The sequence below is a fragment of the Peromyscus leucopus genome, chromosome 10 (genome assembly GCF_004664715.2).
Source record: "Peromyscus leucopus breed LL Stock chromosome 10, UCI_PerLeu_2.1, whole genome shotgun sequence".
In the NCBI taxonomy this organism is placed as follows: domain Eukaryota; kingdom Metazoa; phylum Chordata; class Mammalia; order Rodentia; family Cricetidae; genus Peromyscus; species Peromyscus leucopus.
The window spans coordinates 74,894,057-74,906,558 of NC_051071.1; the positions used below are offsets into that span (position 1 = coordinate 74,894,057).

General features: G+C 43.8%; 1 protein-coding gene across 10 annotated transcripts in view; it reads left to right on the forward strand.

The window, feature by feature from the left end:
- Slc4a4 (solute carrier family 4 member 4) overlaps positions 1-12,502 on the forward strand; it is a 427,900-nt gene that overhangs the window by 136,680 nt on the left and 278,718 nt on the right. For 5 of the 10 annotated variants that reach the window (XM_028888567.2, XM_028888892.2, XM_028888700.2 and 2 more), the window contains one exon: positions 1,308-1,381. In XM_028888567.2, the coding sequence (XP_028744400.1) occupies positions 1,308-1,381 (74 nt within the window). Of the gene's footprint in view, positions 1-474; positions 1,382-12,502 lie in introns of those variants that run through there. The other 5 variants (XM_028888765.2, XM_028888475.2, XM_028888391.2 and 2 more) reach the window with 5 other exon arrangements.

Consider the following 12,502-nt stretch of genomic DNA (forward strand, 5'->3'; position numbering starts at 1 on the left):
CTATAGTCCTAAAATGGGAAGGGAAAAGCTGAATTCAGTGCACCTCTGCCTAGACTACAGCAAATATCTGAAAACAAACTCCAGCATCTCCAGTGCTTGGGCATACAACTGGATGACTGGAATACAGAGGGAACATGTGGTTCTCTGGCAAGGCTCATACACGCGATGACAGAGAGCAGCTGTCCCCGAGAAAGTCTTCTTTGTTACAAGACCCATACTACACAAGCAGCATCGGAGCAGTTCAGGATTTCTTTCTGCTTCCACTATAAATAGAGTTCATGGAATTCTGTATATGAAAGTTAATGCAATGCAAAGGAGCCAAGAGTAAGGGAATAAAGCTTCACTCATTCTGTAAACTAGAAACATGTTTGGCACCGGGAGACTGCAAAAAAAAAAAAAAAAAAAAAAAAAAAAAAGAAAAAAAAAAAACCCGCTGTCGTTCCTTGGATAGATTCTGAGGTCTTATTTAGCATATGAAATTGCCGAGTAGATCCTATTATGTAAGGAGGCAGGAGGACAGCAGCATAGCGTGGTTACAAAATGAAGAACTTCGTGCCCTTCAGAGAAGAGTTAACAGTGCCTCCAGCGCACAGAGGGACACGTGACAGGAGTGTGGAAATGAATGGATGGGTGGCATGTATATGTGCCTACTGCTGTAGCCCTGGTGCGAGATAATCCTCAGATGTCAGATTGCCGTGAGGCCAACATGTGACTCAACGCTTGCCACTCAACACAGAATCCTGGGCTGGTATTAAGAGGCTGGCTGCAAGCGAGGCTCCCACTGTGCATTAGCCTAACTCCCTGTCGCTCTGTGTGTGGGTGGGTGTGCATGTGCTCCTAAGAGGGTATACATTTTGTGCAGTGGGTGTTTAAAGAGCTAAGCACCGAAACTGGATTTCCACAAACGATCATCACGAACACTCCAGACACATCAAACTTCCTCTTTTGGTATTTTTTTCCCTTCTTCTTCTTCTTCTTTTGCTTTCATCTCTGTTTTTCTCTTCTGCAACTCCCCAAAGGGAGAATCTCCCTCACCATCCAGGCTTCAAGATTGGGATTATTTTCTATTACCTCTCCATGGGGCTGCCCTCTCAAGGTTAGAACTGAAGCTATGTGGGGCCAGCACATTCTCAAGCACCAGATGAGAAGAGCTGCGTGAAGGAGTGACAGCCACCAGAGGAAGAAGGACTCTGCCCTGCAAACATGAACAACAGCTTGCAGGTTAACCTGCCCAGAAGCTGGGCTGCTTCAAGTGGCTCACTTCAGGAGAAGTCTGAGCATTCTTTTTTTCTCTTCTATTACTATAGGATGGAGGATGAAGCTGTTCTGGACAGAGGGGCTTCGTTCCTTAAACACGTGTGTGATGAAGAAGAAGTAGAAGGTGAGCCCTTTGGGTCTGGGAAAGTGTGTGTTTATATCCATGTGCTCTGTAGATAACGGCACTCATGTATTTCATGCATCTTAACATTTTAAAAGTTAAACACTAAACCTTGCCGGAGGAGTTCCTTTAATCTCCACATTTTGCTTCAGCACAGGAAGTAATTCTAAGAACTTTATCGGACCCTCAGAATTGAAGTGGGCAGGGGCTTACCTGGGACCCCCCCCCCCGTGTTATTTTAAAGTAGGTGCTTGTGTTAGCTTTACCTCTCCACTAGAAACGAATGTTTTACTAGATAATTCCTGGGAGCTGCCAGATCTATAGAAATGTATTTGTTAGCACTTTCTACTGTTCCTTTTTTTTTGGAGCTTACCGGGGGAGAGAAGCAGATGTTGCCGAAGGAGAGAACGATAATCATTGTTGTAGGGAAAACAGGTCTAAGCTGAGGGGTATGAGAATAGTTGTCATAGACAAGTCTTCCTTCAGGAAACTCAGACAGGCATTTTCCATTTAAAAACTCCTCGGAACCTCTTTCACTAATGTTAAAACTGAAGGAGAGTTCTATTTTATCTGCCGCCAACATACTTCAGTATGTGCTTCCTTCCCTCACCTCCTGACTTACCAGGAACATCAGGGGAGTGCTGCTTGATTGGTGGTGAGAAGGCAGGGCTTCATTAATAATTTGGGAAGTGATAATGTGAAGGCATCACAAATACATAGTCTGTTATTGGTATTTCTACGAGATTTCATAGGGCAGTCAGGGTTAGGGATAGCATCCAAGGAAACTCGTAGATGAACGATGTGATCGGTTTCTCCTGTGAATGTCACTTGAGAGATAGTCCCCTCCCTGTTTTGGAGGCTGTGGACTGACTGGTCCCTTTGGTTAGCTCGTGCCTCCCCAGAGCCTTGGCGAAGAGGATGGTGAGGCTGAGAAGAAGGAGGTGGATATTGGGTGTTCTGAAGCAATGCTTCAAGCAGCTGGGGCCCCAGGTCAAGGGTGTTCATGCCCCTGTGCTTCTGGGAGCAGCCCCAGCACGGTGGTGGTTAACGTGGTTTCTCGTGTTTCTTTAGTGAGTTTCTTCTGCCCTCTGGAAGATTGGTGCCCCCTCTGCCCCACCCCCTGGCTCCCTACACTTAAGCACTTGAGACTGACGAACAAGAATTGGATGTCGAAGTTTCTTAGGAAAGCGGAAACTGCAGTATTTTCTTTCATATTGTTTTATGGGTTCCTTGCATTTTTTTTTTTTTTTTTACACTGTGACTATGGGAAAATGTGAAGTTGCGGAAGGCAAAAGAGTAAAACTTTGCTCTAGTGCTGAAACTCATTGTAACCACTGTCATTATCCCCGACTGTAAAAGAGGAGATAAAGTCCTCAAGTTAGAGCAGAAGAAATAATGTAGGCTGGATGCAAATGCTAGCGTTGTAGAACAATTAAAGTGAAAAAAACCTTGGGAATGGGAATGTACGGTGTGCACACATTCTCCTTTGGGAACAAGGTCCCGGCTGAGTTCTCAGGAGATGTAAATCTCCAGTCCTGGAGGTGCTTTGGATCAACAGCACAGTACTGCAGTAGATGACTGCCCTGGGTTCTTAAAGCTTTGTCTACAAAGTGTATTTCCTGAATTATTTCCCTTGATTTTCAAGCAGAAAATTAATCTATTGATCATAGCATAAATCATAATATAAATAACACGGACTTCTGTAGCCAGCTTTCTTTGGGAGAGAAACAGAAAGGCAACCAAAGGTTATAGAAGGTGCCTGGTTCAGTGCAAGAAGTGTGCTGGTTTTATGGCCACGAAGCTTGTACTTTCCATTCTCACAGGGCATCCACATTACAGTCACTCTTTTGCATTGTTGGCCTGTGTGTGATCGATCCCTTTTATTTCAAGGCATGTTCAGTTGTCTGGTTTTGAATCCTAGGCCTTTTAGGATGGTGGTCGCTTACAGTGGATTTGGTATGACCTTCCAACAGTGGAAACATTCCTATAGTAGAAGGGTTGGAAGTTATGAACTGCTTCTTTATCCTTCGGTACCTTCCATTCGGCCCTCTCCTCTCTCAGCTGGCTTCATCAAATTGGGCTGGGGGCATGCAGATGTAGTATTAGCTCTGGGTGAGAGTACAGAGAAGCTGAAATGGACCAAGGGTTCATGGCACATCTGTGGGTCCTGTGATTGAGGAAGGAAAGGGATGGTGGTTGGCTTCTGATGTAGATTAACTTTTAAGTAGGGATATATTTCTCAAGGTTGTGAGTGGATCTCATAGTTGTAATTTTATAGAAAAAGGCAGTACCAATGGGGAACAACGTGTTACTTCCTGAATAGCTGAGTCTTTGACGCATTGAAGCAGGAGTAAACACTGGGACTTCAGGATGGAGAGTTCAAAGGACAAGGAGCCTGAACCTTCCTGTAAATTAACAGTTATGTTTCCCTTGACCCCAGAAAATGGCTTATTTTCCTGCTAAGATGACCATGACTGAAGTTTGGTCACCTTAGCAACACACCTTGCCAAAGTAAGCTTAAATACTTCACTTTTTAGTAATTTCCATAAGTTTCAATAACTGAGATCTAGTAGGTATAGTTACTTTTTACTATATGAACATGACAAATGTTCATATAGTAAAGATAGGGATGCCTGGATTCAGTTCACTGAGGCCAGAAGAATTCTAGGTTCTCTCCGAGCTTTTCCTAATGATGTTTTTCTGGGGCTGCAGTGACTGAGACTTCAGACCGTGCCCCCAGTTCACCTTGTTCAACTTTTCTCTCAGTGGGCGGCACAACACTTAATCCTCCTCCTAAAATCTTCATAGAGAACCATCAGCTGCAAAACTCCCCGAGAGCAGAGTGAGTCAGGAGAGGAGTCATCTTTTGTTTAAATAATGAACTTATCCATGCCACATATATTTAAAGACTTAAACCTTGTTTTCATAAAATCTCCCCCATGTGTTAATGGCATTCTGTAAGGGAAACCAAGTGCCAGTTGTAATCTTGGAAATAAATGGAAGATCTGTTTCTTTATCTGCTCTGAACCCAAAATCCTGAGCTGCTTCTCGGGCACTTCTGGATAGAACTAGTCAGTAGATGATAAACTGATATTGCCATAGCAGCCTAGACCATGGGAAACAACTACTTGGGTTTGATTTCAGGGGAAATTGCCAGGTTTTGTCAGTTAAGCCAAGTTTGAGGTAGCTTTTTTCCCCCCAGAGGAAATTGTATGGATAGTTGTTTTCCCCCCAGAGGAAACTGTATAGGTTATAAAAAAAGACACCTTGGGGGATGGGCTTAGTGGTATGTATCTGTAATCTCAGCCCTTGAGAAGCCGAGGCAGGATCAGGAGTTCAAGGGCAGCCCAAAGACCCTGTCTCAAAAAATAAAGTCAGCTTGGATTTTGGATCCGTGTGATATAAACAGATTACTTAATATTCTCATATTTCGCAATAGGGGAAAAGAGCAAACTCCACCTTATCCTTTGAGATAAGGCCTTGGCTCTGCTGGGCTAGGTAACTCCCCAGCGGCCTTGGCAGCTCTGACTTCATGAGGAGGAGCCTCTCCTTAACTCTGAGTCCAACTAGCAACTCAGGAAACATAAAGAACAGCAGGACAATATGGTCTGAAATGTCGACGTAGCTGGAGCTTGGTTGGAGCTTGGTCGGTGCTCTCTCAGAGCAGTTAAGGCTGTATTGTGGTGTTTTCTCTCCACTTCAAAGCTGAGTTCCACAGGAAGTGTGCTCCCACCTGTCAAAGGCTGAAATAATCCTAAAAGCCTCCCCCCCATGTTCATTCAGAAAGAGAGTATTGTTGCAAATTCTGGAATTTATCATGAGGTCTTTTCAGAGAAATAAATTTTGGAAGTATAAGACAGTATTTGGGGATGAGTGCACAATCACCCAATATTTGTTAGAACAAAGGATGCACTCATCAATATAGAATATGGACTAAGTAAAGCACGTGCAAAATTATATCATTCTCAAAAATCTGCTCATATTTTTAGTTAGTATTTTGTTCTTAGTACTTAAAGTCAGGTTGTATGATATGGTCTCTATCTTATCCTTGGTATCCTGTTTGATTTTACAAGGATCATTTTCAGTTTTACAATGCCTATATATTTGAAGTGATAAGAAAAAGGAGGCATTAAAACTTCTCTCTCTAAACCCCTCTTACTGTTCTGGTCTATGTTTTGAAAATAGACTAAAATGATGAAATGGTGGCTTTTGTCTTTTTGGAGGTCAGGACCTCAGCATTTTACAGTCATGAAATCATAATGACTTAAGCTAGTTTTCACTAGAGGATATTACGATGCTCTCTCTATTCATGTGTGTTGGAGGAAGGTAGTGTGTTCTAAAGAAAAAGGTGGGGCCTGGTAAACATCTGTTAATAATTACAGAGTTCAAAACTATAATTGCAGAGAAGGAGTGAATCAAAACCTATCATATGGGAAGGGAGGGGCCAGGTCCGGGGCTGGGGCTATTCTGAGCTCTGGACCTAAGTGTCCGGTTGCATTGTGCTGACCTCTTCTCTGCTGTTCACTCTCATTGCTCAGAAACAGTGTGTACAGAGGAAACACTTGGAAAAAGGCTGCTGAAGGAAAAGCCCTCTTAATAGAAACAATGCATTCCCCACATTGGAAAACGATGAAGAGACACAGGGAAGCTTTCAAAGTTGGTACTTGACCAGCAGCTTGGCCCCACCCTCCCTCAGCAGGGTGAGCCTCTTCAGATCTTTCCAAATCCCTTCTGTGTTTCTCCTCTGGTCTCAGTCTACCACTCCCCAGAGATTCTAAAGCCTACAGCTCTGATCTCCATGGCTGCCCGATACCTCCTGCTACCCGGGAACGAAATCTTTATCTGTAGATGTTGTCCTGAGTGAGGAAATCTGATGTGTTTTCATGGGTTTTTGAAACAGGAAACAGGCTTCATACCTTCCCGGAGTTCTCCTGTGCTGAGGATTCTCTGGTAATATGTTACGGACTAAAACCCCCTTGTAGCCGTTTCCTGCCCTAAGTGTTGACATTCTTTTATGGCACCAAGCCTCAACAAATTGGACTTGGTACTTCGTGTTTTGCAAGGATTCAGACATTCTGACACGATACTCTGGGGACAGTTTTATCTTAGACGGAGCTTTTTATCTGGTCATGATAGTGAGATGTTGTTTCATATTTACTTTGGGAGTATCTTCCCTTTGTTTTATTCAGGTGCCACTCCAGTAGAGTAGTTAAGCATCAGCTGGAGACTAAAATTCTGAAATGGAACCTGTTACTGAACCATTGTATCGGTGAAACCAGCCAATTAGAACGTAGACTGTAAGTTTCTTTCCCCATAAAATGGAGACAGTGAGACATGCCATTTATAATATAACTTGTGATAATGATAACAAGAAACGACGTCATTGATATACCTGGTTCTAAGATTAGGGAGAAGCAGAGGATAAAGAACTTGCTGTCCAGGCGTGAGAACCCGAGTCTGAATCCCCAGAACCATGGACTGGGGGTGATGAGTGCTTGTAATCTCAGTGTTCCTACAGTGAGTCGGGAGGTGGAGGCAGGAGAGCCCTAGACTCCCATAGGCCAGCTAGTGTGACTTACATAGTGGCAAACGGTAAAGAGGCCCTGTCTCAAGCAAGGTAGAAGAAGAGAACTGACACTTGAGATTGTCACCTGACCTCCAAGTGTGTGCTGTGGCCTGCGAGCACCTGCATTCTCACACAAATGGGCACACACACACACATACACACACACACACACACACACACACACACACACACACACACAGAGTTCTGCATAAAATTGAGTGTGGTCTAGTCGGTAATGGCCATAGATATCATTCTGAAGATTTTAATTGGCTAAAAGGTTCTTTTGCTTCCACAGTTCCTTCCTCCCGGCACCCAGTCTTTGTGTTCTGAGCTGTGCTCCCCTATTGCCTTCTCTGTTGGGGAGGTGAAGAAGAAGGGACAAGTAAAGTTGCCCGAGGACGGTTGTCTATTTGTCTTTGGACTCAGTCTCCTTCCTTTCTGCTCTGGATAGGAGACCTAGTGTTCATAGTTAAACTGCTGCTGTACCTCACCCTTAGTTTATCAAATTGTCTCATTTTTCTAAGGAGACTCACATTAAATGGTATATGTACCCAGGGTAAACTGCTTGCCCATTGCCAATTAAAGTCTGCAGCCCTTTCCTCTGCAAAATAGACGTGTTCTAGTGCGTCGTGTTCTGGCAGTGAGGAGGATACATGAGCGGGACATGGGAGTATAGTCTATGAACACTCACACATCTTTCCCTTTCCCCCACAGCATAGATTAGAATAACTCTGTGTCCTCTGGGCTGTTGTGTAACTTAGGTGCCAATTAAATGAGATTATGCAGTAATGTAGAGGTAAATATTTCCCTGTTTTTAAATCATTGCAAACATTTTAATTTTGGGGGAATGGAAAGCCTTGCCTGATGAGTGTGAGCAGAGCAAGTCTGGAGTGAAAGATCAGTTGAGATCCTTTCGTTGCTGTGGTAAGCTTGCTGCTAAGATTTGGTTTCAATTTTACTTTCCTCTGGCTAATTCCAGAAGGAGTGAGGCGGGAGCCTGCCATGCCCCGGGTTCATGGGAGGTTCTGCACACTGCATCCCGACGCTGCTGATTGCCAGGTGGGCTGAAAGGTGAAGGGAGTGAGGGTGGTGAGTGACACCCATTGAAGCAGCAGTATAGGTGACTTAAATAATTCCTTTCTCTGAAGATCGAGAAGGCTTTTAAGCCTGGTAATTGCTTTTACCTTTCACAGGGTTGGAATTAGAAGGCAGCTGTCCTAAGGTAGACAATGGGTTCACCTTTAGACTCTGTTGACTTTGAAAGAACTCCACGAGATATTATTTTGCTGAATATTTTCAAGGTTGAATGCTCAGTAACTTTTACCAGGCAGAAATGTCTGGAAATAGAAATAAGGACTAAATTTTAGTAATATTAGCCGACACGTATCTTGCAGAGGATCAGAATTATTATGTATTTATAGGTTGTTTAAGTCATCACCCAAGTCCTCGACTGACTATTAAAGTTTCAGCGAGAAATTTCTATTTGTACTGCGAAATCAGGGAAGTGTCTTTGACGTCCAGTGAAGGCTTTAATTGAATCCAGCTGATACACATGTTTGGCAAATTCGATCAGTAGCTGATTGTTCAGGTTTTTCCTTGCTTGGATTCGGTCCGTGCTGGGGCTCAGAGGATGTGGTGATGTACCAGGAGTCTCTGGACCGGTTTCTATTCCTGGCTGTGCACTGTCTTTCTGGGTGACATGAGGAGGCTCATCAGTGCAGCTAATGGCTGATTTCCTGGTTCTACCAGCAATGCTTCCACGGATTCTTGGTTAATACCCCCAAAATACTTTGCTATTTGTAGTAAACCACTGTGAATTACTTAATTTGCAATTACTGTTGATTTTTTTCCCTTGTTGTTTATCTGTTTTTCTGTGGTACCCAGTGCCTCACTCATATTTGGCAAGCATTCTGGCGAGGAGTTTTCATCCCAGTCTTCTGCAGACTTTTTTCTCTATAGGTAGATATATAAAGAAGTATCATTTATAACCTTGTCCCCCAGGTTTGCTAAAAATATAAGTAATGACATCTGAAATCTTGAGGTTGAACCTTATAATTTTAAGGTATTACCTCCTGCAGATATAATCGTGGTGTGAAATTTATCGTTCTGCTCATCACGATCTTGCCAGTGGTTGCTATGACTGCAGAACACTCCCAGACTGAAGTTGAAATGCTGATATCTAATATTCAGTAAGTTAGTTGGTTAATACCCATATTAGCTATCCTTACTTGGTTGTAACTGAAGGGTAATGCTTCCACCATTTCAGCCCAGTAAAATGACCAGAGCAGTTGTATGTATAACCTCAGTACCCTTGGATGTAAAAACATACTCCTACTAGGACGCAGTTTCTGTTCAGCCAGAGGAAGCAGACATTACTTAAGAGCACGTATTTATGAATATAATAATTTAGAGATTGTACCATACATGAGCATGGTGATATTTTATTTTGTACTAAAATGTTATTTGTATGTTAATAAATAAAGTAGCCCGGGGGTCAGAGCTATTAGCAAGCCATAGGAAAGCTGGGTGGTGGTGGTGCACACCTTTAATCCCAGCACTTGGTAGGCAGAGCTAGGTAGATCTCTGTGTGTTCAGGGATACAGCCAGCATTGGGGACACATGCCTTTATCTCAATACCAACCATAGAAGACCTGGAGGTCTGTACAGACAGGCAGTGATGAGGCGGTCATGTGATTGGGTTTACAACCAATGAGAAGGCAGAACCGAAAGTCTTTATAAAGACTTTAACACAGGAAGTAGCTCTCTTTTGGAGAGGTAGGACCACCACAGGAGAAAGGGTAAGGTTTTAGCTCTTAGCTCTGACCTCTTGGCTTTCTTCTTTCCATTGGTTCTGTGTTTCTTAATTAATAAGACGTTTGGTTATATCTACATATCACTTTATGTGAGAAGCCAGGGAATATATCTCATGGTGTAATACTGAGACCTAAGGGCTGGGAAGGAATTGGATAGGGGAGGGGTAAGAGTGGAACCCAGGGCACACGTGTCTGTAGACTTGGAATGGAAGAGATAAGCATCTTAGAGAAACAGAAAGTAGGTTAGTGTGCCACATCATGGGACCACTCACACACTTCAGTGGCCTGAAGTAGGTGAGACCCAGGTAATCTGTAGCATTTATTTCATTGTATGCTGTATGGCTATGGGCATATTTATGTATATGTACATGTGTGTGCTGATGCAGCCACGTGTGCGTGGGTGCGTGCGTACGTGTGTGTGTGTGTGTGTGTGTGTGTGTGTGTGTGTATGTGTGTGTGTGTGTAGGATAGAGGTCGATGTTAGTTGTCTTCCTGTGTTGCTGTCTACCTTATTTTTTGAGACAGGGTCTCTTAACATTCACCAGTTTGTCTCTGTCCTTCCTGTTCTCAGTGCTGGGATTATAGATGCTGGTTACTATAGATGCCTGGCTATTACGTGAGTGCTGGTGATTTGAGCCTAGGTCCTCGTGTCTACACAGCAGGCACTTCAATCACTGAGCCGTCTCCCCAACAGAGTCTTACGCTTGGACTGGAATTTACTATGTAGCATAGGCTAGCCTCAGTCGCACGGTAATCTTCCTACCTCAGCCTCTTGAGTGATGGGATTAGAGGTATGACCCACCGGGCCTGTTTTTGTGACCTTTCATTCTGCTGAAGATTTAGGATTTTGTTGAACATGTTGGAAGCATATGTAAAGGGTTTTAAGCAAGGAGGTGACAAGTGACATTTTGCAAGAAAGGTTCTTTTTGGGTGCTGGATGGAAAGAATGCTCCAGGAGGGCGGTGAGAAAAGTGGAGCATCTGATCCAACTGAGAGATGATTTTTGTGTTAGCCAACCTAGGGCTAAAAGAGTTGGAGAGGTGTGGCTTAAGTACCAGGATTTACAGATAGATGGATGGATGGATAGATGTGTGACTGCTCTACTTGATTTTTGCTATGAGCAACTTGGGAAATCCTTTGCTATTTCGTTGGATAACTGAACCTGGGGTAACGTGGTGGCTATGGTCGGGACTCAACCATGTGAATCTATTCAGTGCCTGTGAGATATACATGTAGAGCTGTGACATACGTCGTTGGCTGTGTAAGCTGGAACTAAGAAGAAAAGAAGAACAGGGATGGAGACAGAAACCTGGGAGCCCTAGTCACATGAGTGTCATAAGCCGTGGGAATGATGATACTCCCTAAAGTAACAGAACGCTTCCGGAAGAGGACTGCAGTGGATGATGAGAGACCAAGGAGCAGACGTATCAGGAAGTGGAAAACCGAGAAGGGTGGGGTAAAGAGAGGTTTCCACAGGGAGCCAGGGGTCACTGGTTTTAAAGTTGTTGAGAGCCAGGTATGATGACATTGAATAGAATGCCCAGGCTGTGGTAAAAAGGAGGTGAGATTGGTAACCTTTCTTAGCTAGGTGGGGCATGAGTAGTTGGAGTTTCACCATGAAAAGGTGGGAAGAGACCCTAAGGTGGTTATTCTCAACAAGTGCGTCGTAACCCCTTTGGGGTTTGCATATCAGATATTTATATTGCAATTCCTAACAGTAGCAAAATAACAGTTATGAAGTAGCAATGAAAATAATTTTATGGTTGGGTGGTCACCCCAACATAAAGAACTGTATTAAAGGGTCGCAGCGTTAGGAAGGTTGAGAGCCACTGCCCTAAGGCATTGGTGGAAAGCGGTTAGCCTTCCCTTCTGTGTGATTAGTTGTACTTGACTCTTTTAAATGTTTAGAATTTTATAGAATTTGCTGAACTAGAAGCGGGGATCTTCCAAAAGATCCAGCTTAAGGTTCTCACCTTACAGATGGCTAGATGAGCCTGGAGGAAGTGGAGGGGCTTTGTTCCAGGCGTTGGAATAACCCGGGGAAATGCCTTTCCTGGGCAGTGCTCATTCCAGAGGGTACACTGTGCTTGTTCCTTCTGGAAGGGAGAGGGGAGTAGATAGAGATGGAGAGCTAGAAGAGGCGCCTTGAAGAATGAGACGTGGGAACCGAAGGGAGGATGAAAGTGTTGGGAAGGCTTTTTGATAGATGAGAGAGAAAGACTTCATCAGCCAGGGTGGCCTCACCCTGTGAATGGCCCTTGGTGATAGTAGGCCACACATCCCATTCAGAACACTTTAAGACTCCGGGGCAGCTTATGGGACTAAGGTTTGTGGATCTAACTTTGTCACTCTGTAACTGCAAGACAGAAGCATTTCCAGAGACACACTGAGCCTGTTTTCCTTAGGTAATCGTTCATTTGAATGGGCTCATCGCCATTTTTTTTTTAAAGGTGTGTTTTATAAATCGCGTTGGATGGGAGGAGTGATGATGGACAAATGATGTAGTCATGGAAACAGGAAAGGGGTGCTTCTATAACCAGAGGACCAAGAGTAGTTACTGCCTGTCTCTGACCATCAGATGGGTCTCTGGCTTTAGTGGGCTCATTGGAAATGAAGGCACAAAGTAATGTTTGTGGTGCCTGCATCTCACAGTATGAGTGCGGTTGAGGGACTCATGCAGATGGAGATAGATGCACTCTTTGCTGGGTGCATATGGAAAAGCATAATCATAAAGATTTGGGGGTC